This window comes from Ornithorhynchus anatinus, chromosome 1, assembly GCF_004115215.2.
Source record: "Ornithorhynchus anatinus isolate Pmale09 chromosome 1, mOrnAna1.pri.v4, whole genome shotgun sequence".
Taxonomy (NCBI): Eukaryota; Metazoa; Chordata; class Mammalia; order Monotremata; family Ornithorhynchidae; genus Ornithorhynchus; species Ornithorhynchus anatinus.
The window spans coordinates 67,582,526-67,609,805 of NC_041728.1; the positions used below are offsets into that span (position 1 = coordinate 67,582,526).

The following is a 27,280-nucleotide window of genomic DNA, read 5'->3' on the forward strand; positions in this document are numbered from 1 at the left end:
TGTCCAACTTGATTACCTTGTATCTACTCCAGCGCTCAGAACAGTACTTGGCTCATAGTAAGTGCTTACCGAATACCGTAATTATTACTGCTAAGCGCTTAATATGTGCCGAGCGCTGTTCATCGAGCCGTTATTTATTGAACGCTTACTATGTGCAGACCACTGTACTAAGCTCTGTTCTAAGAGTGTAGGGGGGGGATTCAAGGTTATCAGTTGGGACACAGTTTTCGTCCCACGTGGGGCTCTCAGTCTGGGTAGGATTTGATCCCCTTTTTACAGATGAGGAGACTGAGGCCCAGTGAAGTGACTTGCCCAAGGGCACAGGGCAGACATGTGGCGGGGCTGGGATTAGAACCCACGTCCTTCGACTCCCGGGGCCGTGCTCCTTCCACGAGATGACGCTGTTAGAAATGTACCCTGATCCTCTGAGAATATTCTGGCCAAAACGTGTAGCGAAAGACTGTGAGCCCGTCATTGGGCAGGGATCGTCTCTAGCTGTTGCCGAATTGTACATTCCAAGCGCTTAGTACGGTGCTCTGCACAAAGCGAGCGCTCAATAAATACTATTAAATGAATGAATGACCAACATGGTGCAACAGAAGGCGATATTTATTGAACGCCTTCTACGTGTGGAACACTGTACCCCGGGTGTTAGGAAGGAGGCCACAGAGGGAACAGAGGACGTGGTCCTTGCCCACTATCACCTACTGGTGATGCCTGCTGTTTAGCCCATCCTCCTCTTCCCTTCAAGGGATGCCATCCACCTCCGCGTCCAACAGAAACTCCTCATTCTTGGCTTTAAAGCAGTCAATCACCTTGCCCCCTCCTGCCTCACCTCACGGCTCTCCTACTACAACCCAGCCCACACACTCCGCTCCACTAGTGTACCTCGATCTCGACGGACAGTGAGAAGGTACCTCCATCTCTTCCGTCTCGTCGACGGCCCCTCGTCCACGTCCTGCCTCTGGCCTGGAACGCCCTCCCTCTTCATGTCCAACAGTTACTCTCCACCCCTCTGAAGGCACGTTTCCTCCAGGAAGCCTTCCCTGACTAAGCCCTCTTTTCCTCAGCTCCCGTTCGGGTCACCCTGACTTGCTCCCTTTATTCGTCCCCCACCTCCCAGCCCCAGGGCACTTATGTACATATCTGTCATTTATTTATTTAAATTAATGTCTCTCTCCTCCTCTAGACTATAAATCCGTGAGCAGGGAATGTGTCTGCTATATTGTACTCTCCCAAGCACCCTGTACAATGCTCTGCACACAGTAAACGCTCAATAAATATGATCTGCTATCTGTTAGCCTCTTTCCCTAGCCCTGCCGCATCCTCACCTCCTAACATTTCGTTGCCCATTTCCACCTTTTATCCCAGTGAGTGGAATCTCTAAGAGGGTTCATTGAACGTGAACTTAAAAAAAAAAATACCATGGAATTGTTATTCCTTTTCAGAGCACTGTTTTTAATGACAAAAAGCAACTTTCAACCACCCAAGCTAAAAGACAAAATGAAATGGTAAGTGTTTTCGTCACCTACGTGAGTTTGGGCATATCCCTCCTGAAATGTAAATTGTAAATGCTGATATTCATTTTTTAATTTTGTAGGTCGAATAGCTTTCACCATTTTGTGAAAATGGCACTTACCAAAAACCCTAAGAAAAGACCCACCGCGGAAAAGTTACTACAGGTGTGATTTTTGTTGGCGGTGTTGATGGGTATACTTTTCTGAGGTTGAAAAGTAAGAAAGTAAAATATTAATATACTTTTCCTCCTGCTTTGCTTTCCATAGCACCCTTTTGTCACCCAGCCTTTAACTCGATCTTTGGCTATCGAACTCTTGGACAAAGTGAATAATCCAGATCACTCCACGTACCACGATTTTGATGACGACGATCCTGAGGTAATAATATTTTTCTTCAGAAATAAAGCAGAGCATGTAACTCTTTGCATCTGTAAGTGTCAGTGTGACCAATAAATCTCGGTCCTATTATTGGTAAGATGGGTATCGTACTTGGAGTGCCTTTGTAAATTGTAATGATGATAATCGTGGTATTTATTAAGCACTTATTATGTGCCAGGCACCATACCAAGAAATGGGGTACCAGTTAATCTGTGCCCCGTGGGGCTCGCAGTCTGTCGAGAGAAAAACAGGTATTGGATCCCCATTTTACAGGCGAGGAAACAGAAGCACAGAGATGTTAAGGATTTGTCCAAGGCCCCACAGCAGACCAGTGGCAGAGCCGGAATTAAAACCCAGGTGCTCTGGCTCCCAGGCCCAAGCTCTTTCCACTGGGCCGGGGAATTGCAGATGTCAAGAACATCAAAACAAGTTGTAAGTTATTGGATATGGAGTTATCACCTCGGGTAGACGATCGGTGAAGTTAAAACTGTTCACCCCTTTATTTGACTTCGCCGAATGGAATCATCCTAGGTGTTTATTAACGAATACTCTCCCGTGACGTATTCTAGTCGCTCGAGCATGGTCAAGGGTCAGGGTCTTTTAAAAATAGAAATTGAAAAATTCCCAATAAAAACAAGATTCAAGGGACAGAGTCTTTTAAAAATAGAAATTGAGTCATTTCCAAGAAAAACAAGAACTAGAGGATCTCTGTTCGGTTTGGAAATAATGTGGGTTTCCCTTCCTCCCTCTACCTTCTGCTTACTCTTTACTGGGAGAGGCAGTGGTTTAGACCTCAATGCCGGAGAGGTCGATCTAGGGGCGAACAGGAGAGTGTCGGTGCCTTAAACTAAGGAGATGATCTAAGTTGGGAGGGAAATTCTACTTCCGGGACCCCGCAGATGTCCTTCTCCTGCACCTCCACCACTTTTTGGAGGGGAAAAAAAGATATTTGGTGCTTATTATGTGTCAGCAGCTGTATTATTGTTGGACTTTTAAAGCACTTACAGTGTGTCAAGCTCTGTTCTAAGCGCTGGGTAGATACAAGGTAATCAGGTTGGACACAGTCCCTGTCCCCCATGGGGCTCGCAGTCGCGATCCCCATTTTACAGATGAAGTAACCAAGGCACAGAGAAGCAAAGTGACTTGCCCAAGGTCATACAGTGGACAAGTGGCAGAGACAGGAGTAGAACCCATGACCTTCTGACTCCCAGGCCCGTGCTCTATCCACTGCGCCATGCTGCTTCCCAAGGGGCTCACGCTCTTAATCCCCACTTTACACATGAGGGAACTGAGGTCCAGAGAAGTGAATTAATAATGTTGGTATTTGTTAAGCGCTTACTATGTGCAGAGCACTGTTCTGAGCGCTGGGGTAGACACAGGGTAATCAGGTCGTCCCACATGAGGCTCACAGTCTTGATCCCCATTTTACAGATGAGGGAACTGAGGCACCGAGAAGTTAAGTGACTTGCCCAGTCACACAGCTGACAAGCGGCGGAGTCGGGATTCGAACCCATGACCTCTGACTCCCAAGCCCGGGCTCTTTCCACTGAGCCATGACTTGCCCAGGGTCACGCAGCAGACATATAAAGGGTCTGGGATTAGAACTCAAGTCCTTCTGATTCCCAGGCCTGGGCTCTATCCACAAACTAGGCCACGCCGTTTCCTCATCTGTCTTGGATCTAGCGCACTGGGTCCATGAGCTTTGGAAATGTGTATGAATCACAAACAACAAAGCTATTTTGTAAAGTTTTCCACTTCAGAAAATGGTAATTCTGAGATTCCAGAGAGGAAGCTAGAACTGTTTTAGTGTCCATCAGTGCTTACCCGTGGGCCTCATGCAACTGAGTCTGTGAACGTTTTGGTTTTCCGGTGGACGGGGAGGGAAGAGATTGCTTAAAACGGATAGAGCACAAGTCTGCAAGTCAGAAAGACCTGGGTTCTAATCCTGGCCCCTCACACATCTGTGAGTCCCTTCATTTTTCTGGACCACAATTACCTCATCTATAAAATGGGGGAAAGAGTGTGAGCCCCATGTGGGAGAGGGACTGTGTCCCCTCTGATCAACTTCTATCTACCCCAGTGCTTAGAACAGTGCTTGGCACATAGTAAGTGCTTAAGTACCATAAGTATCAAGTCCCATAATTATTCCTGAAACCGGAAATGTAGGAGAAACTAAATTACAAATGCATGACATCAAGGATGGTAGGAGTGTGTGGATATTTTGAATAACCGAGTTTTCCTGTTTTGTAGAAATAATTTATTTCACCGATTAGAACGCCGTAATAAGGCCTGAAAAGTAGTAGAAGCCACTTTTAAGTTATTTGTACACTTTATTTGGAAGCAAGGAAGTGACCGTGCCGTATCCCTGCCCGTGGGGCTCAGTATTGCCCTCGTCCTGATGTTCTCACTAACCTGAAAACCCGTAAAAGTGATGGGAGGTAGAGAAGAAGGGAAGCCCCAGGGGAAATCTTGGAGAGAGGGGGAGGCCTTCCCCGACTGAGCCTTCATTTCCTCTTCTCCCTCTCCCTTCTGCGTCACCCTGGACCTTGGATTTGCTCCCTTTTTTCCACCCCTCCCTCAGCCCTTCTTACATTCACCTCCGTCATTTATTCTTTATATTTAAGCTTAAAACGGATAGAGAACAGTCTGCAAGTCAGAAGGACCTGGGTTCTAATCCCGGCTCCCTCAAACGTCTGCTCTGTGACCTTGGACAAGTCCCTTCATTTTTCTGGACCTCAATTACCTCATCTATAAAATGGGGGAAAGAGTGTGAGCCCTTCACACTCACCCTCAGCCCTTCTTACATTCACCTCCGTCATTTATTTCTTTATATTTACGTCTATCTCCCCCTCTAGACCGTAAGCTCCTCGTGGGCAGGGAGCGTGTCTACCAAATCTCTTCTTTTGCAGTGTCCCAAGTGCTTCGGACAATGTTGCGCACACCGCAAAGGCTCAGTAGATACCGCTGCTTGATTTCTTGTTGGAGTGGGAGGTCACGCAGGGGAGCTTGGACGAAAAGCGGCAGGGAGGTGTGTGAGAGAGAGGCCTGAGTGTGAGAAACCTGGCTCTGCTGGGCTTCTCAGTCTCTAAAAACAGAGAATCGGAATTGGGGAATCTCGGGAGAGAGGACAGGCTAGATGGTGATCCCATTCCCCCAGATGTTTCTCCCAACCCAGCGGAAGATGTTTAGAATCCAATGTGTTTTTATTCCAACTCTACGTCGTACTCCCCCAAGCGCTCAGCACAGTGCTCGACACGCGGTAGGCGCTCGACAGATACCCGTGATCGACTGACGTGGATTTCCGTTTCCCCCTTTAGACCGTAAGCTCCTTTGTAGCTTCCTCTCCCGAGCATTTAGCTCAGTGCTCCGCGCACAGGAAGTGCTGGATGAATGCCGTCGATCGATCGGTTTTGTTCTGCACGGGGGTACTGAGCGTTGCAGCGGACCAGAACTTGAAAAAGTCCAAATCTGTTGGTTAGGCATAGGCGTCGTAGAAAATAACGGATAAATAAGCGTTGAGGAAAATCTGAATCCGGATCGAAAGTTTACGCCGTACTGTAGGGGCAAGGGAGAGGTGGATGGCGAGGGAGTAGAGGCGGGTCTTTAAAAACCTTCAAAGAGCTAAACAATTTATTTAAAGTTCTTCTGCTTTTAGAAATAGCAACCAAGCTATATCCCCATGCAATTAAGCAATTTTAGAGATGTTCCGATGTAGTCTTTATCCTTTTAAGCAAAACAGCAATAAGAAAAATGAGGGCAATCAAAGCAGACTTGCATCTGAATCGCAGCAGAGGAAATGTCTGGATGGTGTCTGAATTTTGGAAGCTTCAGTCGGGCAGAATGGAAGGATTTGATTCATAAATCACGTACGGAATTTAGTGACGGTCGTGATCCGGAGATACTGAAATGTGTGGGTGGTCGGTTTTAATGGGCCTTTGGGCGTGATTGCCGGGCGCCCACCCGCCTGTCTGAAGGCCGCCCATTAGTGCTCTCAGTTCTCTGTTAGCCCAGCAGAGCACGCTCGCAGCGGGGAAACAAATTGCAGGAGATTGTTCTTTCAAATTTGCAGGCTTTCCCAAATATCCCTCTGTGTGAAAATGGGATCTCTTGTAGCCTGAAATTGTAGTTTCATGAAATAAAGCGTCTCAAATACGGCCTGGAAGCAAATTCAGCCCAGTGTCAAAAAAACGGTAAAATGCCGAAGGGGTTTGATAAGCTAAGGGGAGAAATTGACTTTATTGCCCAAAGTATATAATTTCTCCTCTCTTTTCCCCTTTTCTTCCTTTCTTTGGACCTCCACACCGCTCTTTCTTTGTGTTTTGGGGGGTTTTTTTGGTTCTCCAGCCAGCTCGCATTACAGACGTTTTTGATATGTGGTCTTGCGAACGCGGAACACTGTAGAATGCCACTCAAACAAACACGTAGGAGGGATTTTCCCACAGTCAACCAATGTTAAGTAATCTGCAAAGCTATTTTGATACTAAAGTAAGGCGGTTATAAAATAATGATAATTGTGGTATTTGTTAAGTGCTTACTATGTGCTATGCATTGTACTAACCGCTATGGTAAATACAAGGTAACTGGGTTGGGCACAGAACCTATACCATATAAGGGCTCGGTCTTAATCCCCATTTTCTAGATGGGATAACTGAGGCCCAGTGGGGTGAAGCAAAATCCTGTTTTAAGCACCGGGGCAGATAGAAGTGAATTATGTCAGGCACAGTCCTTATCCCGCATGGGGCTCTCGGTCTGAGTAGGAGGGAGAACAGAGGCACAGAGCAGTAAAGTGACTTGCCCAGGGTCACACAGCAGACATGTGGCAGAGCCAGGATTAGGACCCAGGTCCTTCTGACTCCTAGCCGCGTGCTCCACCCACTAAGTCACACTGCTTCTCTACAGTAATGTAGCGGGCCACACGCTGACACAGAATATAATAATGTTGTCGTTTGTTAAGCGCTTACTATGTGCGGAGCACTGTTCTAAGCGCTGGGGGAGATACAGGGTCATCAGGTTGTCCCACGTGAGGCTCACAGTTAATCCCCATTTTACAGATGAGGGAAGTGAGGCACAGAGAAGTGAAGTGACTTGCCCACAATCACACAGCTGAAAAGTGGCAGAGCCGGGATTCGAACCCATGACCTCTGACTCCCAAGCCCGGGCTCTTTCCACCGAGCCACACTGCTCCCCCCAGTATCGGTCCCTCCAAGTTTTTTTTCAGTATTGCTAGAGTTCCTTAAATATTCTGTTTGCTCCATAACCGGGGCCCTCAAATGAGAAACTCGGGCCTCTGGTGAAGAAGGGGATTCCTGCTGCAGAAACCAGTCACTTACTGGAATTCACTGAGCACTTAATGGGGGTAGAACTCTCTGTGGCTCAGTGGAAAGAGTATGGGCTTGGGAATCAGAGGTCATGGGTTCGAATCCCAGCTTTGCCACTTGTCAGCTGTGTGACTTTGGGCAAGTCACATACCTTCTCTGTGCCTCACTTCCCTCATCTGAAAAATGGGGATGAAGTCTGTGAGTCCCACGTGGGACAACCTGATTACCTTGTATTCCCCTCAGGGCTTAGAACAGTGCTTGGCACATAGTAAGCACTTAAATACCATCATTATTATTATTTTTCAGTCGGCACTACCAGGGCTATGTCATAACTGTACATTTTGAGAAGCAGTGTGGCTCAGTGGAAAGAGCCCAGGCTGGGGAGTCAGAGGACTTGGGTTCTAATTCCGACTCTGCCAAATGGGCAAGTCACTTTACTAATCTGTGCCTCTGTCCTCTTGTTCTCTCTCCTACTTAATAATGATGTTGGTATTTGTTAAGCGCTTACTATGTGCAGAGCACTGTTCTAAGCGCTGGGGGAGATACAGGGTAAACAGGTCGTCCCACGTGGGGCTCACAGTTAATCCCCATTTGACAGATGAGGTAACTGAGGCCCAGTGAAGTGACTTGCCCACAGTCACCCAGCTGCCAAGTGGCAGAGCCGGGATTCGAACCCATTACCTCTGACTCCCAAGCCCGGGCTCTTTCCACCGAGCCACGCTACTTAGACTGGGAGCCCCACGCGGGATAGGGACTGTCTGACGTAATTCGCTCGTATCGACCCCAGCGCTCAGACCGGGATTTGGCACATGCAAGCGCTCAGCAACTACCATAAAAAAGAAAAGGTTTTCCTTTACGTGGATTTCATCGGGAACGTAACTCCCATGTCAGAGGAGAACAGAGTGAATCAAGCGTGTATTATCCAAACTCCCCGATTAGACCGCGAGCCCGTCAACGGGCAGGGATCGTCTCTATCTGTTGCCGACTTGTCCGTTCCAAGCGCTTAGTACGGTTCTCTGCACATAGTAAGCGCTCAATAAATACTATTGAATAAATGAATGAAACTCTGCGCTGGCTATTTTTAGCTGCATAACCTCTCCCAGCTCCTCCCCAGGATAGAAATTAGACCCGAGTGACTCGTGAGTAGCAACAAACACCTGTGTAATAGGTTTTCATGGTTTTCCATCTGGATATTTGGGAAGCAGGATGCAGATGAGAAACTGGAGACCTGTAGTGGATTGTCCTGGGGAAGCAACGTGGCCTAGTGCAAAGAACCCAGGCCTGGGAGTCAGAGAACCCGGGTTCTGATCCCGACTCTGCCATTTGTCTGTTGTGTGACCTTGGGCAAGTTACTTCATTTTTCTGTGCCTCAGTTTCCTCATCTATAAAATGGGGGTCCAGTGCCTGCTCCTCCACCTCCTTAGATTGCGAGCCTTCTGCGGGACGGGGGCCGTGTCTGACGTGATTAACATGTAGAACAGCTCTTGACACATCGTAAGCCGATTAGACCGTAAGCCCGTCAAAAGGCAGGGACCGTCTCTATCTGTTGCCGACTTGTTCGTTCCAAGCGCTCAGTACAGTGCTCTGCACATAGTAAGCACTCAATAAATACTATTGAATAAGCGCTTAATAATCACCATAATTATCAGAAGGTAGCTCAACTCTCAGCCCTTGATTGCATCTACTTGCTGAAGGGGAACTCAAAGCGAATTAAGAAGCAAACGGTGTGACTCCGTTCTCAGAGTCCTCACCTGGCTGCTTCTTTGGTTGCTCAGAAAATTAAGTTTCCTTTTTAATAGCGCACTGACCATTTTCTTCTTTCAGTGCATAGAATTGCAGCAGGCAATAATCATGGCTGAGCACAAAAAATACATCTGCTACCTTGCATAAAATAACTTCGCTTCCCGCAAAGGCTTTTTTCCTCCTCTTCTGGCAGACGACTTCCAGAGCTCTTTGACCTGGGTGGAATCTAGTGCTCTGCACACAGTAAGCGCTCAATAAATGCCGTCGAATGACTATTGCCTAGATCCTTGTTCTTTTGTCTTTTCCTCCCTCTTCCCCTCCCTATGTCCCTTGCTATCACACAAGAGAGACTTCCTTATTTACCCGCTTCCTCCCTTGCTCCCTATCATCACCCAGGAAAGCTTTATGACTTCTTATCGGAGAAAAACTTCCTTCTCGGAGCCCTTTCCCGATGAGTCGGCACTGTGCCAACCGAAACTGAGCCAAACCTCTTCTACATCACGTCGTTCCTTTAGCTGCTGGGCCGATCGCCGGCACCTGCGTGCCGGGCTTGCAGTTTCTTGCCTTAGTCATCGAGCGCTCAGTAGAGTGCTCCGCAGGCAGTAAGCGCTCAGTAAATACGATTGAACTGTAATCTGTAAGTATTCTAATTTTAGCCCGTCCCTATCAGTAGTCAGTCGGTCAACCGGCGGTATTTACCGAGTGCTTACTGTTTGACGAGCACTGTACTGAGCATTCGGGAGAGTACGTTAGCTGCCTTTCCAATCACCTACATTATTGGTCCAACCTGTGTTATTTCTCACCTCGGTCATCTTAGTCTAAAAGTTTTCAAATTTAGTCTGTGCCTGTTAGTGATTAATCAATCGATCAGTGGTATTTATTGAGCGCATACTGTGTGCAGAGCACTAAACTAAGCACTTGGGAGGGCACCAGGAAACAGAGTTGCTTACTCACAAAGAATTTATAGTCTAGAGGGTGAGGCTGACGTGAAAATTATCAAGCCATCATTCAGTGGTGTTTTCTGAATGCTTTAACGTATGTAGAGCACTAAACTGAGGCCTGCGAGCCCGTTGTGGGCTGGGATTGTCTCTGTTAGTGGCTGAACTGTACTTCCCAAGCGTTTAGTACAGTGCTCTGCACACAGTAAGCGCTCAATAAATACGATTGAATGAGTACAACAGAATAGAGTTGATAGGCACGTTCTCTACCCACAAGGAATGTACTCTAGACACTGTTTCGGTTATTTACTGTAGCTTATCGCACCCTCCTTCGTTATATGGTTGAACAATTACTCTCATTTATTGTTGTTGAAAACTGGAGTTAGAGCTCCATTTGCAGATGGCAGTTACCCGGTTTAGCTTTAGAAGCGATGCAACGCTTTTGAAGGTCTTGAGAAAGTTTATGGGAGAGAACGCTATCGGTAATATTTCCTAACTTTTTTTTGTAAGAACTGAAATCTTTCTTATTCAAGAAAACTATCAAGTTCCACTCCCACATAACTGGGGTGAATGAAAGAAGTCTGAAAAATCGTGTGCAAGAACTGAAATGTTTCTTATTCCAGAAAACTATGAAGTTATAGTCCCAAATAAGAGGGGTAAATGAAAGAAGTCTGAAAAATATAGTGCAAGAACTGAAATGTTTCTTATTCCAGGAAACTATGAAGTTATAGTCCCAAATAAGAGGGGTAAATGAAAGAAGTCTGAAAAATATAGTGCAAGAACTGAAACGTTTCTTATTCAAGAAAACTATCAGGTTACATTCCCATATAAGAGGAGTAAAAGAAGTCTGAAAAATATAGTGCAAAAACTGAAACGTTTCTTATTCAAGAAAACTATCAGCTTATAGTTCCATATAAGAGGGGTAAATGAAAGAAGTCTGAAAAATATAGTGCAAGAACTGAAATGTTTCTTATTCAAGAAAACTATCAGGTCATAGTCCCATATAAGAGGGGTAAATGAAAGAAGTCTGAAAAATATACCTGCTGGAGAGCATGCAGTAAAATAATGTATACAGGCAGGTGCAATAAATACGAGCCATACAGGTGTGACAGATTGCCAAGCGGTTCAGTTATTAATCTTAAAAATACTCGGTCAGAGGTTGACTTGCACATAAATACCACCCACTGCTAAATTGCATTGGTTGTCTGAACGTGAAGATTTAAAACTTCTGCCTGGAAGTGGAAACTCTCTCGGTGTCTCCAAAAGATACGGAGGGTAAAAATAATCCAAGGAGCAGCCCACTGTAAACTCGTTGCGGGCAGGGAATGTGTCCGTTTATTGTTATATTGTACTCTCTCAAGAGCTTAGTAGAGTGCCTTGCACGCGGCAAACGCTCCGTAAATGCCGGTGAATGAATTGAAAAAGGAGAGAATGAAAGAGGCCCTTGAGAAAAGGCTGTTAAGCCCCATGGCGGAGTTTGATCGTCCTGCAGTACGACCTCATTTAAACCCCCTCTTCATCCTCGAAGCTGATGAGAGCTAAAAGATTCATGTGCTTACTACTCTTTATCTTTCGCGTGAGTGTCAGGCACTACTCTCTGTCTCCCAAGCCCACGTCCTGTAGACCAGAAGCTCCTCGTGGGCCAGGATTATGTCTGCCAACTTCACTTGGAACAGTGATTTGATAACTTCTCTGTGCCTCAGTGGCCTAATCTGTAAAATGGGGATTATTACTAATAATAATGTTAGTATTTGTTAAGCGCCTGCTGTGTGCAGAGCACCGTTCTGAGCGCTGGGGTAGATGCAAGATCATCAGGTTGTCCCCCGTGGGGCTCACAGTCTTCATCCCCATTTTACAGATGAGGTAAGGTAGGCACAGAGAAGTGAAGTGACTTGCCCACCGTCATGCAGCTGACAAGTGGCAGAGCGGGGATTCGCACCCATGACCTCTGACTCCCAAGCTCGGGCTCTTTCCACCGAGCCACGCTTACACACCGGTAAGCGCTCAACAAATTGATGACAGTGACGTGATCCTCAACTCACCGCTCTCATTAAACCCTATATTCAGTCTGTCACCGAATCCCGTTAGTTCTACCTTCACATCATCTCTAGACTCTGTCCCTACCTCTCCATCCAAACTGCTACCAGGCACTGGTATACACCTTTTTAAAATAAAGACAATCATAACAGTTGTGGTATTTAAGCACGTGCTGTGTGCCAGACACTGTGACCCGTCGTATTTATTCAGCCCGTACTATGAGCAGAGCACTTTGCCGAGTGCTGGGTAGCTACAGGCTAGCGAGGATGGACCCAGTCCTTGTCTCGCATGGGACTCAGGCTCTTAATCGAGGCTCAGTGGAAAGAGCCCGGGCTTGGAAGTCTTAGGTCATGGGTTCGAATCCCGGCTCTGCCACTTGTCAGCTCTGTGACTGTGGGCAAGTCACTTCACTTCTCTGGGCCTCAGTTACCTCATCTGGAAACTGGGGATTGACGAGCCTCACGTGGGACAACCTGATTACTCTGTATCTCCCCCAGTGCTTAGAACAGTAGAGTCAAGGTACTCAGGTGGTCCCACGTGGCACTCACAGTCTTAATCCTCATTTTACAGATGAGATAACTGAGGTACAGAGAAGTGAAGTGACTTGCCCAAAATCACACAGCTGATAAGCAGCGGAGCCGGGATTAGAACCCACGACCTCTGCCTCCCAAGCCCGGGCTCTTTCCACTAAGCCATGCTGTTTCTCCAAAGCAGGATTATGTCCTTGGTCAGATCCTGTTCAGTCTATTCTATGCTCCCGTGCTTGAGGCTACGAGAGTCCTTCAAATGGAGCAGCGTGGCTCAGTGGAAAGAGCCCAGGCTTGGGAGTCAGAGGTCATGGGTTTGAATCCCGGCTCTGCCACTTGTCAGCTGTGTGACTGTGGGCAAGTCACTTCACTTCTCTGTGCCTCACTGACCTCGTCTGGAAAATGGGGATGAAGACTGTGAACCTCAGGTGGGACAACTTGATGACCCTATATCTACCCCAGTGCTTAGAACAGTGCTCTGAACATAGTAAGCGCTTAACAAATACCATCATTATTATTCATCATCATTATTATAATAATAATTATTATTATATAATTATTATTAAGTGGGAGCCAAAATAGGCTTCCAGTTCCACGGGGAAACTCTTTCACACAGTGGGGCAGCTTGAGGAGTCCTTGAGATGGTGGTTCAGGATCTACTAGATGCAGAAGACGGCTCTTTAAGCACCCAGAGAAAAAGACATGAAAAGAGTCATGTGATAACTCTGCTGATTCCGCCCAGCGCAAGGGTCTGACTATAAATCCGAAGATAACCACAGAAAGACACGTACCAACCCATAACAAGGAAACGCCGCCCACAAGAGGTTTTCATCGGCAGCATAGATCTTAAAGCGGTCACCCGATTCCGCTACCTAAGCCCTGTGCCGTCCAGTAATTCAGTCATTCATTCAGTAGTAATTATTGAGCGCTTTACTATGTGCAGAGCACTGTACTAAACGCTTGGAATTTACAAATCGGTAACAGATAGAGACAGTCCCTGCCCTTTGACGGGCTTACGGTCTAATCGGGGGAGACGGACAGACAAGAACAATAGCAATAAATAGGATCAAGGGGATGAAATGCACAGATTGGTAAAGAATTAGAAATTGGAAACACAGAAGCCAATATGGTCTTCGGAAGAACACAAGAATATCGAGTTGAAGGTGTTTTAGGCCGTCGTGGTATCCGACCCTACCCGAGTCACACCGAGCTCCTCGATCGGTTTCACTGTTGTCATCCACGAACCAACCGCGATGACAGACGGTGGGAAAATATCACCGGCGGTCACTCCCGGAACCCAGCACACCAGCACTAAAACAGCACAGCTCCCCTCAGCGCGATGAGGGGAAAGCGGTGATAGAATCCTGCAAAGACTAGGGCCGGTTCCTCAGCCTGTGGGTTTTAGCAAACCAGCTTCAGGTGCGTTCCCTACCGCCGCCCCAGACCCTACCCCTTGCCATTTTTGATTTTTTTCAGGCCTAGTGCAGTCGCATCATTCATTCAGTAGTATTTAATGAGCGCTTACTGTTTGCCAAGCACTGTACTAAACATTTGGGAAAATAAAATATAATGCCAGACAGACACATCCCTTCCCACAACGAGCTCACAGTCTGGAGGGCGAGACAGACTTTAATATAGAAAGATAAATAATCATCATCAATGGTATTTATTGAGCGCTAACTATGTGCCGAGCGCTGTACTAAGCACTTGGGAGTACAACAGAGTTGGGAGACACATTCCTCGCCCACAGGGATCTTACAGTCTAGAGACGGTCCAAATGCCACCTGAGATATATTTTTAACCAACCACCTTTATAGGCTGTTGAAGCTTGATAGAAGTAAGCTCCTTGCGGGCAGGGAATATGTCAACCAATTCTGTTATACTCTCTCAAGCGCTTAGTACAATGCTCCGTAGACAGCGCTCAATGGGTATTATTGGTAGAAGGAAATAAAAGCAAGTTCGGTATTGGTCATTTTTACCTCTCTTTTCCTTTACCCCATTTTTGCAAATCGCTGTCTGTCTACTCTTCCAGAGAAAATAACCAGTTGCAAAGTGAATACTCTATTTTCCCATATTTTGAAGGGTACGAAAGTTCAGGTATTGTCTAAAGTGCCGTATTGGTCAAAATTGCTATTTAAGTAGAAAAAATAACAGTAATAAAAGTGGTATTTATAAGGGCCAAGGACTGTACTAAGTAAGCACCGGGTTAGATACGGGAGAATCAGTTTGGGCACAATCCTTGTACCAAATGAGGCGGGCCAACAGGTATTGAATCTCTATTTTGTAGGTGAGGAAACTAGTACAGAGAAAGTAAAATGACTTGCCCAAGGTCACGCAGCAGGCAGGTAGCGAAACTAGAATTAGAACTCTGCTCCTCTGACTCCCAAGCCCCGGCTCTTTCCTGTAAACTACGCTAAAGGTGATTTGTGTATGTTTATAATAACCATTCCTTTGCAATCTTACAGGTTTTGAATTCAGGTATTTGAGAGATTAGAAATCACAAGAGTGACTGATCTTGCTTAAAAAAAAATTGGGATAGTACATTTGTTTTTATGTATTTGCAAACTTTTTCCCATTTTCGTCTAGTAAGGGGGGTTCCCTCCATGCAGCAAGTTCACAGACCAACGGAACTTTCAGTTCTCAAAGCTCTTTGTCTAAATTATGCTTTTCTTTTCTAGCCTCTGGATGTTGTGCCTCATAGAATTCATTCAACAAGTAGAAATGTAAGAGAAGAAAAAACACGCTCAGAAATAAACTGTAAGTATGCGTTCTAATTAATGTACATTTTGAATGAAAGAAAAAAGTAAATCTCATTCCTCACATTGCAGTGTATTTGTGTTCATGACTTGTAGTCATAGTTTTTGCCCAGGTTGGATCTGTGATGGGACTGAAGAAAGCAACATCAAATATATGTTTATTTCTCTTTACTGAAAATATGGTAGCTAGTCTTAGAAATGCTTTTTCTAAAAGGGATTTAATTAGATTAAAATTTTGTTTCTTCAGACAAATTGTAGGCAGGGATCACGTCTACCAACTCTATTGTGTTGTACTTTCCCGAGCACTTAGTACAGTGTTCTGCACTCAGTAAGTGCTTAATAAATGCCACTGATCGACTTTTTTTTCAAAGCCCATAGTAATTAGGAGAGTGCAGTTTTTCTCTGCTTTTTCCATATTTGTCTCACCTCCTTCCTCAGATGACACATTTTGGTGTTTTCCAGCCACATAAAAAGCATCACGCTGGAAACATCTACCAAGGCCAACCTAAGCTCCTCTTGGAAAAATCCCAAGAGAGACATTCCTGCAGTTTAAAAACCAGTGACATTTGAAGATTTCTCTATTGTCGATCCTTTGGAATCTTAATTAAGTTTCATGAGACCCCTTATGATGCCATACACAAGTGACCTCGGGCAAGTCACTTAACTTCTTGGTGCCTCAGTTTCCTCATCTGTAAAATAGGGATTCAACACCTGTCATCCCTCCTGTTGAAACCGTGAGCCCCATGAGGAACTGGAACTCACTCTTGCCCTGATGAACTTGTTTCTACCCCAACGCATAGTACAGTGCTTGACACCTAGTAAGCAGCAGCGTGGCTCAGTGGAAAGAGCACGGGCTTTGGAGTCAGAGGCCATGAGTTCGAATCCCGGCTCGGCCACTTGTCAGCTGTGTGACTGTGGGCAAGTCACTTAACGTCTCTGTGCCTCAGTTACCTCATCTGTAAAATGGGGATTAGACTGTGAGCCCCACGTGGGACAACCTGATTCCCCTGTGTCTACCCCAGCGCTTAGAACAGTGCTCTGCACATAGTAAGCGCTTAACAAATACCAACATTATTATTATTATTCACTTGAAAAATACCATCATTCTGATTATCATCATTATTATTTGTATCCCTATGTTACAGATCAGGAGAGTGAGATTTTGATATGGCCAGAGTGTGACAGCTGAGGTTAGAACGCCTGATTTTGGTTCAACCTTTGCTTCCTTCTGTTTTTTGCATGCGATCCAAACGATTCCACTCCGACAGTAGACTTGGAAAGCTCACGAAGCTTGCTGGGTCATTGTAGCCGCCCACAGACTCTCAAACGTGACTCTTTCTCCTAAGTACCTGTGCCTCCCTGAACATATTGGCAGACCTTGATCTAAACCTTTCAAATTGGAGGACAAAAGAAAATAAACCTGAAAGTATTTCTGATGGTCAGATTTCATCTGGTGAGAGCCTGAAGCCCTCGCGTGTGCGAGACGGGTTTATTTAGCCCTCGAGTTAAGGGTCTTCGTTTGACTCTGCTTTTAGAAGTAAGTGGCCTTAACATTTTTCTTTATTGAGGAGCCATTTACTGATGGCTGTATTTTCTGCTGGTAAGTAGACTTGCTTTCAGATCGGAATTTTGTACTTTGAGATCCGAATTCTGTATTGGCAGCGAAACGAGGAGGTTCTACTCAGAATGTAAAATGCTATGGAGTGTTTCCCGGTGCTTCACTGTGGCATATTAGAGCTTTCCTTTGGTCCGATGTTGTTGTTATTCTCCCAACTTCAGTAAACAAAGACCGTAGTCTCTAGACTGTAAGCTCATCGTGTTCAGGGAATTTGTCTGTTTATTGCTGTATAGTATTCAGTCGTATTTATTGAGCGCTTAATGCGTGCAGAGCCCTGTATTAAGCGCTTGGAAAGTACAATTTGGCAACTGATAGAGACAATCCCTACCCAGTGGGCTCACAGTCTAGAACAGGGGAGATAAAACAGAGCAAGTGGCCAAGCATCAGTTGCATCAATGTAAATAATTAGAAGTATAGATATATACAAGTCATAAATAAAATACATGGAATAATAAATATGTACCTAAATACACGTGCTGAGGGCTGGGAGGCGGTTAGAGCAGAAGGAGGAGCAGAGGAAAAGGGGAGCTCCGTCTGGGAAGGCCTCCTGCAGGAGGTGAGCCCTCAGTAAGGCTTTGAAGGGGGGAAGAGAGTTAGTTTGGCGGAGGTGAGGAGGGAGGGCGTTCCAGGACAGCGGGAGGACGTGGGCCAGGGGTCGACAACGGGACAGGCGAGAATGAGGCCCGGTGAGGAGTTTAGCGGCAGGAGAGGAGCAGAGTGTGCGGGCTGGCCTGGAGAAAGAGAGAAGGGAGGTGAGGTACGAGGGCGTCGGGATGGACAGCTTTGAAGCCAAGAGTGAGGAGCTTTTGCTTGATTACTCTCCCAAGCACTTAGTACAGTGCTCTGTGCATAGAAAGTGCTCAATAAGTGCGATAGAACGAGTAATAATAATGGTGGTATCTGTTAAGCGCTTACTATGTGCCAAGCACTGTTCTAAGCGCTGGGGTAGATACAGGGAAATCAGGGTGTCCCACATGGGACTCACAGTCATAACCCCCATTTTCCAGATGAGGTAACTGAGGCACAGAGAAGTTGAGCGATTTGCCCAGAGTCACACAGCTGCTCAGTGGCAGAGCCAGGATTAGAACTCACGACCTCTGGCTCCTAAGCCTGTGCTCTTTCCACTGAGCCACTGTAGCTTCGGAGACGGCGGTTCAGGTCGCAAGTCCGACAGGTCCAAGCGGTCTCCCTCCATTATAACGTAGTCTTCCACGTCCCTCAGTTGCCACCTCATCCCTCAGGACCTTTCTCTGCCCAGATGGTTCTGGGCAGGGAACGTGCCCGTTATTTCTGTCACTTCGCACTCGCTCAAGCGCTTAGTACAGTGCCCTGCACTTAGTAAGCACTCAGTAAATGCCAGTGATCGATTGATGGAAATGAGACCCAGGCAGTCGAGGTCCTTTTTCTCTCCAGCTGTGTCTCTTTCGCTTCCCAACCCTGCAGCCAAAACTGTTTCTGTGGTGCCCATCTGTCATGGATCCTTGAACTTTCTAAATTCAGTAAGAACGTAAAAAGGTGCCGTTTTTCAGGATAAGGTCTAAATTCATTCCCTCTTAAATGGCCCCAAAATACACATAATTGTCATAAATTTGATTTCATAATTCATATTAAGCAACTGTATCCTGGAATTATATAGGAAGTAAATTAATTTGAACGGCGTCTTTCAGGATGGAGTACGGTTACCTTTGTTTAAGAGCGAAAATCAAAATTGGAAATGTAAATGTTTCAAATGGAAGTATGTTTAGCGCACTAAATGTCGTTATGGAACAGGATTTATGGTTTGAGCCTATTGTGGGCAGGGATTGTCTCTATATGTTGCTGAATTATACTTTCCAAGTGCTTAGTGATAATAATATCGATATTTGTTAAGCGCTTACTATGTGCAGAGCACTGTTCTAAGCGCTGGGGGAGATACGGGGTAGTCAGGTTGTCCCACATGCGGCTCACAGTCTTCATCCCCATTTTCCAGATGAGGTCACTGAGGCCCAGAGAAGTGAAGTGACTTGCCCACAGTCACACAGCTGAAAAGTGGCAGAGCCGGGATTCGAATCCATGACCTCTGACTCCCAAGCCCGGGCTCTTCCCACAGAACCACGCTGCTTCTCCACAGTGCTCTGCGCACAGTAAGCGCTCAATAAATACGACTGAATGAACGAAGCAAACTTCCCTTAATCTTTTTAGAAGCTTTTTATTTATTTTCAGTGGTATTTGTTAAGCGCGTACTATTGGGGTAGATACAGGCTAATCAGGTTGGGCACGGTGCGTGTCCCACATGGGGCTCAGAGTCTTAATCCCTGTTTTACAGATGAAAAAATTAGTGAATAGATCACAGAAGGTCACTTACTATACAGGGCCTCCAGTTTTCTGGAATTCCCAGAGGCTCTTCCAGAGCCAGACAAATATTGCAGACTCTACCCAATGCGAACCTGTGCTGCATAGGTGATGATAATGTTGGTAACTGTTAAGCGCTTACTATGTGCCGAGCACTGTTCTAAGCTCTGGGGTAGATACGGGGTCAACAGATTGTCCCATGTGAGGCTCACAGTTAATCCCCATTTTCCAGATGAGGTAACTGAGGCACAGAGAAGTGAAGTGACTTGCCTACTGTCACACAGCTGACAGGTGGTAGCGCCAGGAATCGAACCCATGACCTCTGGCTCCCAAGCCCAGGCTCTTTCCACTGAGCCACGCTGCTTCTCTAATCCTAATGATGGTGGTATTTGTTAAGCACCAAGCAGCATGGCTCAGTGGAAAGAGCCCGGGCTTGGGGGTCCGAGGTCATGGGTTCTGATCCCCGCTCCTCCTCCACTTGTCAGCAGTGTGACTCTGGGCAAGTCACTTCGCTTCTGTGCCTCAGTTGCCTCCTCTGTAAAATGGGGATTAAGACCGTGAGCCCCACGTTGGACAACCTGATTGCCTCGTATCTCCCCCAGTGCGTAGAACAGTGCATGGCACAGAGTAAACGCTTAACAAATACCATCATTTCTATTACCAAAAACTGTGCTAAGCACTGGGCTATTCATTCATTCAGTCGTATTTATTGAGCACTTACTGTGTGCAAAGCACTGTACTAAGCGCTTGGGAGAGTACAGTATAAAGACAGGCACATTCCTGCCCACAGTGAACTTCCAGTCTAGAGGGGGAGACAGATATTAATATAAATAAATTAATAAATAAGGTACAGTTCAGTCAGAACGGTTCCTGGGTCGCACAGGGCTCCAGGTCTAAGGGTGAGGGGAGAAAGTATATCGTCAGCCTAGAGAAGTCAAGTGGCTTCCCCGATATCATGTAGCGGACAAGTTGCAGAACCCAGGTTTCCTGATTATTATTAAATAGTTGTGAATTATTATTAAATCATTATTGTTAGTATTAATATTATTAAACATTCTTTTCACTGTGCCTCATGGCTTCTCCAGTAGTCATCTCTTAAAATCTTTGGGATGCAGAGTTTGAATATTTAAGCTGAGGAATTAGAACTCCAGAAACAACACCTTTGTTAATGGCAGTGTATGGAGGAGAATAATAATAAAGGTATTTGTTAAGCGCTTACCATGTGCCAAGCGCTGTTCTGAGCACTGGGGTAGATACGAGATAATCAGGTTGTCCCACGTGGGACTCACGGTCTTAACCCCCATTTTAGGGATGAGGTAACTGAGGCCCAGGGAAGTGAAGTGACTTGCCCAAGGTCACACAGCTGATAAGTGACGGAGTCGGGATTAGAACCCACGACCTCTGACCCCCAAACCTGTGTTCTTTCCACTAAGCCCTGCTGGAGAAGGAAGATAACATCCCTATTGTCTCTGAGTGGGACTCCCTCTTCATAAAGCCACGGTTCAAGAAGGAGGAGGTAGCATAGGAGGAGAGACAGGAGGATAAATTCTAGAAGGGAAGAAAATCAGAAATAAAAAGGGAACGGTTTGAGCGGACTGTTCTAGAAATTGGTAAAAATAGTAATAATACTGACGGTGATGTTATTTGTTAACTTAGTATGTGCCAAGCAGTGTTCTAAGGGCTGGGGTAATAATAATGTTGGTATTTGTGAAGCGCTTACTATGTGCAGAGCACTGTTCTAAGCGCTGGGGTAGACACAGGGGAATCAGGTTGTCCCACGTGGGGCTCACAGTCCTAATCCCCATTTTACAGATGAGGTAACTGAGGCACCGAGAAGTTAAGTGACTTGCCCAAAGTCACACAGCTGGCAAGTGGCCGAGCTGGGATTCGAACCCGTGCCCTCTGACTCCAAAGCCCGTGCTCTTTCCACTGAGCCACGCTGCTTCTCTGGGGTAGTTACAAAGTAATGAGGTTGTCCTACATGGGGCTCACAGTCTTAATCTCCATTTTACAGATGAGGTAACTGAGGCACAGAGAAGTACAGTGGCTTGCCCAAAGTCACACAGCAGACAAGTGGCAGAGTCAGGACTAGAACCCAGGTCCTCTGACTCCCGAGCCCGGGCTCTTTCCACTGAGCCACACTGTTGCCTCTCTGATGATTTAAGAATCTGTGGAGGAGGTGATATTCAAAAAAAAAAGGGGGAGGGGGATAAACCCATGGAAGCCCCAGGCTCTCTAGGCCTTGAGGGAGATTATTTGGCAAGATTTCCTTCTGAGTTGTGAATATTTGTAAATATTTGCATCATCCCACCCTGCAGGAACACATTATTTTGAGAAACTACATCAAAGCTTCCTGATTAGTGTTTTTAAATCATGATTCAAATATATTTTTAAGCGTCATGTAGTCTATTTTTATTGAAAATTAGAGTAGTCCTTTGGGTAGGTTTACAGTCACTTGTGTGGTTCCGGCACGAGAAGCGCAGTCTCCTGGTGATCGTTTCGGGCCATCCGATCCCAATGTTGCTATCTTGGTAGAGAAGCAGCGTGGCTTAGTGGAAAAAGCCCGGGGTTTGGGAGTCACGGGTCGTGGGTTCTAATCCCGGCTCCGCCACTTGTCGGCTGTGTGGCCTTGGGCAAGTCACTTCAATTCTCTGGGCCTCAGTTCCCTCATCGGTAAAATGGGGATTCAGACTGTGAGTCCCACGGGGGACAACCTAATAACCTTGTATCCCAGCGCTTAGACCAGTACTTATTATCTTCCCTTATGGAGTGAAAATTTACTCTGACTACAAATAAGCTTCTGGAACGACTAGTTATTGAGCTAGCGCAATAGGAAATATAAATTATTAAACATTTTTATCTACTTAGCAAAGATATATAAGTCTCTAGACTGTGGTAGGGAAAACGGCAATTTTTAGAGGGAATATTTGAAGTGTAATCATTCCTTAAACAAACCAAAAAAAAGAAAACCGAATCCTAAAATGAGCAGATATAAATGTTCGTCTATCTAGGATTTTGTTTTATTTATATATCATATATATGTCTGTGTTTGTATGTGTGTTTTTAATAGTCGGTCAAGTAAAATTTGATCCACTCTTAAAGAAGGAGACAGAGCCACATCATGAACTTGTAAGTAACATAGATTAAGATGCAAATTCTGAAAGTATAATTGCCTTGTTTCACCTCTGACACACCAATGCTGGCAAAAAAAAGTTAAAAACAGACATAAAGGCATCCGAACTATATTGTTATTAATGTTTCTAAAAGGTTTTGGGTGATGGGGATGGTAATCGTTTAAGAGATTGGCAATAAATAAAGCCGGGTGGCTAAATTTGAAGATTATCAAAATTTGGGGGAGTTGCTTCCCTCTGAAATATATTTGCATCACTAATACACAACGTGGAATAATTTGACATTTTTTAGTTAAACATATTTAAGTGTTTCCCCTGCAATCTGTGTGACTTTTATGTGGGTTTTTTTTCCTCATGTTTGTTTTAGTGTTTTTTGTTTAAGGTATTTTGAGTGGCTTTTTTAGAATTTAAATTTGAGTGCCGACCCATTAAAAAAATGGCATACTAAAGGCGTTGTTCGAGAGTGTGAGCATCTTTTCCCGAAACTTCTGTAATGTGAAAATGTATTCAACTCACTGAAACTTATAATTGACTTGTTCTACAAGTAAATCAAATTAAAATCATTGTCCCATATTTTCCTCCCTGTATGTATCTGACATTATTAATTGAAAAAGGACAAGTTTTACTGCTCATTTTAATTGAAAATAGAGTTCAGCAAATAAACACGATAGTCCTGGTCATGTATTTTTGTGAAGTGAAACTTTTCGGTAACACTTTACGAGGATCACGATCGTGAAGAGTATTTGGAGGAGAGCTTGTCTCGAAGCCGTTCCAGGAACGTCTTATAGTATTACTTTGAAAATGATAGGAAAAAGCTGGACCCTAAGGATGCGAAATTAGATTGAATTTCCAGTTCATTTATTTGTCTCCTAGTTACCCAGCGCTGAAAAATATTCTGAACATTAAAACATCCGTTCTGAAGATTAAGGAGCGGGATTTCATTATAACACTGATTTTCAACCCAATTGGCTCGTTTTAAGGAAACCCGGCACTTTGTTTTCCGTGTCAAAGGAGGTTTTCCCCCAATTTTGTCGAATGGTGATATTAAAGGGAAAAATATATTTTATGATCAGTTATACTGAATTTAATTTCCTAGAAAAGTAACTAGGAGTGGGAGGTGTTGCGACAGTATTAAATGAAATTAATAAAATGCTAATCTTATTCGGTGAAAGCGGTCTTCATCGCTTGTTTTGTTTCTCCCCTTCCACAAGTGAGCATTGCATGTATTTAATCTCAGTTCTGATTGAGTAGCCATTTTGTGCTGCAGAGTGTATGATAGTTGCGTTTTCAGAAGCTGCTTAATGTGGTTTTAACATCGCACTTTTGTTACCGATTGTGCCGGAAGGGCTTATCCCACTTGTGAAAGTTTCCCTTTGTGTATCTGTGGCTTTCAGTCTGTGTAAATAACTTGGGTTTCTTGGTCTCTGTCTGCTAAACAGCCCGACAGTGACGGTTTTTTGGACAGTTCAGAAGAAGTGTACTACACTGCAAGATCTAATCTGGTATTTTTCATCTTCTGATTTTCTTTGTCAGCGTTGGTTTTGTCTTATTTTTCCTTCCCAAGCAATAACATTTTGTTCACTCTGAATTTACAAGTTGCCATAGTGTAGCAATTTAGCAATTAGTATAGCAGTGATGAGCATGATAGTTGTATTGGCTGAATTACTAGCGGGGGAAAAAAATACTGTGAACACTGGAAATCTTTCACCAAAAAGTCATGCTCATTTTTTAATGAAGAGTATCAATATCCTAACGTCAGTATTTGCATTTCTCAAACGTGAACGTCAATTTTGCAGACATCTCGATTTTTCCAAGTGAGCGTTAACCATCACTCAGCCATATTCGTTGAGCGCTTACTATGCGCAGAGCATTGTCCTAAGCCCTCGGGAAAATACAGTGCAACAGAGTTGATAGACCTGTTCCCTGCCCACAAGGAGCAGGTATCTTTCCATACATGTGAAAATCAGTGAATCCTATGTGATTATTTTTAGTTGCATTGGGATAAGTTTCAAATTAAATTTAGATAATCAGACACCTGAAATGATCCAGCAGAGTGAGAAGGGCAGGGGGTGAAAGAATCACTTCCATTACCTTCAGGAATTAGAGTTTTCTCGTGAGGTAATCGGTGGCAGGATTGGAGGGTGAAAGGAGCAGCAATTCAAACCTGCTTGGCCTTAATCAATCAATCAATCCTATTTATTGAGCGCTTACTATATGCAGATAAGAATAATAATAATGTTGGTGTTTGTTAAGCGCTTACTAAGTGCAGAGCACTGTTCTAAGTGCTGGGGTAGATACAGGGTCATCAGGTTGTCCCACGTGAGGCTCACAGTTAATCTCCATTTTACAGATGAGGTCACTGAGTCACAGAGAAGTGAAGTGACCTGCCCACAGTCACACAGCTGACAAGTGGCAGAGCCGGGATTCGAACCCATGACCTCTGACTCCCCAAGTCCGGGCTCTTTCCACTGAGCCACGCTGCAGATCACTGTCCTAAGCGCTTGGGAGAGTTCAGTACAACAGAATATTGGCCTATTCTTGCCCTGTTCATGCAATAAGGGATCCTAAAAGCAATGGTGTGGAGCCCCCAGTTTATTATGACTAGATAACGTACGTTTAGCCACTTGCCAGTTGTGATCTGGTGACTAGGTAAATAAAGGCAGCGTCACGCAATGACAGAGCTTTGAAAATATTAAAAGATCAGTCGGTCGCTAATTTCCCATTGCTAACAAAGTCAAAAGTTGAGCCCTAAAAACCTCAAACTGTCTTTCAGTCATCGGCAGCCTCAAATTGATAAATTTCCCTAAACCTGTCTCCCTACCATCACCTCTCACCTCAACTGTTGCCTAGGAGAAGAAGAATAATAATAATAATAATAATAATACCGTACTAAGCACCGGAGTGGATATAAGGGAAATGGAGTTGGACAATGTCCCTGTTTCACGTGGGGCTCACAGTCTCCATGCTGAAGTCCAAAGCAGTTAAAATCCACTAATACTGCCCATTTCTACCGTGAAGTGTCACCTTTTTAAAAATTAAGTTTATACTTCCCATCAAATCGTAGTAAGGCTTTTAAGCTTTCAAGACACTGACGGGAAGCAAGTCTGTCTCGGGATTAATAAGGAATGCTAATTTTATTTATGTCCTGGTAGAGGTCCAGGTGTCAACGTTTAGGTGCACTGGTAAATTTTTGGCATTTGTTTTCCAAGCAATTGCGGGTATTTGAGTGAAATCATTATTGGCATCAGACTATTTTGGAAGTTCATTCTTGCCATTTTAATTTATTAAATTTCTCTGAGAATGGAGGCAGAAGAACTTTACAACTGTTAACTTGCCGAAAAAGCCTGGGCTAGTCAACTTGATCTTTCTGTAGTTTTGTCTGTTTTCACATCCAGTTTTTGCTCAGTGTAAGTGATTCAGAAATCTTCTCTGTATCTTATTTGCCTCTGGACTCATCTTTTCCTCGGCCGTCTCTTCATCGAAATTTTCTCCACTTTGCTAAAACCCATCTCTCATGTCGATTTCACCGTTCCCATCCATAACCACGTCATTTTTTAATCTCTCATTTTACAACTCTGTATTTACCGACCTCCCTGTTACTCTCCTTTGCATTGGTTAAAAATTTCCATACCAAGATAATCCACCTCTGTTTCCACAGGGTGCCCACTCTAAGGCCCTCAGGCTCTCCTGCTTCCCCTTCGCTTTTCCGATTCAGATTCATCCATTCAATAGTATTTATTGAGCGCTTACTATGTGCAGAGCACTATACTAAGCGCTTGGAATGGACAGATCGGCAACAGATAGAGACAGTCCCTGCCCATTGACGGGCTTACAGTCTAATCGGGGGAGACGGACGGACGAAAACAATAGCAATAAATAGAATCAAGGGGATGGACATCTCATTAAAACGATAGCAGTAAATAGAATCAAGGTGATGTACATCTCATTAACAAAATAAATAGGGTAATAATATATTCAAATGAGCGGACGAGCACAGTGCTGAGAGTACAGGTGAGTTTCTAAAGGGTTTCCACATCTCTCCATCTCTACTTCCTTTTCACCACCCGAACCTCCGACTGTGCTGAGAATCGCAACCCTCTTTTGGCTCAGCTGTGGATGGAGGTGACTATGAGAAACCCATCTCTGGAGCTATAGACGTCTTTCATTCCTTTCAGTTGTATTTATTGAGTGCTTACTGTGTGCAGAGCACTGTCCTAAGCGCTTGAGAGAGTACAGTACAACAATAAACAGACACATTCCCAACCCAGAGTGAGCTTACAGTCTAGAGAGAGTTTACCGTCTTGAGGGGGGAGAGGGGTAAAGGGGAATGATTGCACATGTTTTGGGCGGGGAGGTGTGTTGTGAATTTTAGTCCATACCTGACCATCTCACAGCTCTTGTACAGAGAAGCAGCGTGGCTCAGTGGAAAGAGCCCGGGCTTGGGAGTCGGCGGTCATGGGTTCGAATTCCCGGCTCTGCCACTTGTCAGCTGTGTGACTGTGGGCAAGTCATTTCACTTCTCTGTGCCTCAGTGACCTCATCTGTAAAATGGGGAAGAAAACTGTGAGCCTCACGTGGGACAACCCGATTGGCCTGTATCTACCCCAACGCTTAGAACAGTGCTCTGCACATAGTAACCGCTTAACAAATACCAACGTTATTATTATTACCTTGTATCCGACAAAGTGAGACCATCCCAAACTGCACTTCTCTCCAACTCCTGGCGCTCAGTAAGTACTCGGCACTCAATAAGTACCGCTCCGATCGCTCTCACCGTTACGACTGACACAGCGCCTACCTCCCTGCTGAAAGCAGCGGATTATGCCGGTGCCAGTCGGAGAGCATTCAACCTCTGACACTCCTCTCCTACCGTATAACTGAGAAGGCGCTCAAGAAAATTGATGGGAGATAGGTCCGTAATGGATCGCTGAAGAGAGAAATGTTACGGGTGGTAGAGGTCTCGAGAAGGAATGTTAGGTTATTAAT

General features: G+C 45.0%; 1 protein-coding gene across 6 annotated transcripts in view; it reads left to right on the plus strand.

The window, feature by feature from the left end:
• The window catches only part of MAP4K3 (mitogen-activated protein kinase kinase kinase kinase 3), a 194,037-nt gene that overhangs the window by 115,742 nt on the left and 51,015 nt on the right, over positions 1-27,280 (plus strand). For 4 of the 6 annotated variants that reach the window (XM_029066090.2, XM_029066103.2, XM_029066120.2 and 1 more), the window contains exons 10-15: positions 1,449-1,511; positions 1,601-1,682; positions 1,785-1,895; positions 15,137-15,215; positions 22,234-22,292; positions 23,734-23,796. In XM_029066090.2, the coding sequence (XP_028921923.1) occupies positions 1,449-1,511; positions 1,601-1,682; positions 1,785-1,895; positions 15,137-15,215; positions 22,234-22,292; positions 23,734-23,796 (457 nt within the window). The remainder of the gene's footprint in view (positions 1-1,448; positions 1,512-1,600; positions 1,683-1,784; positions 1,896-15,136; positions 15,216-22,233; positions 22,293-23,733; positions 23,797-27,280) is intronic. The other 2 variants (XM_029066111.2, XM_029066129.2) reach the window with 1 other exon arrangement.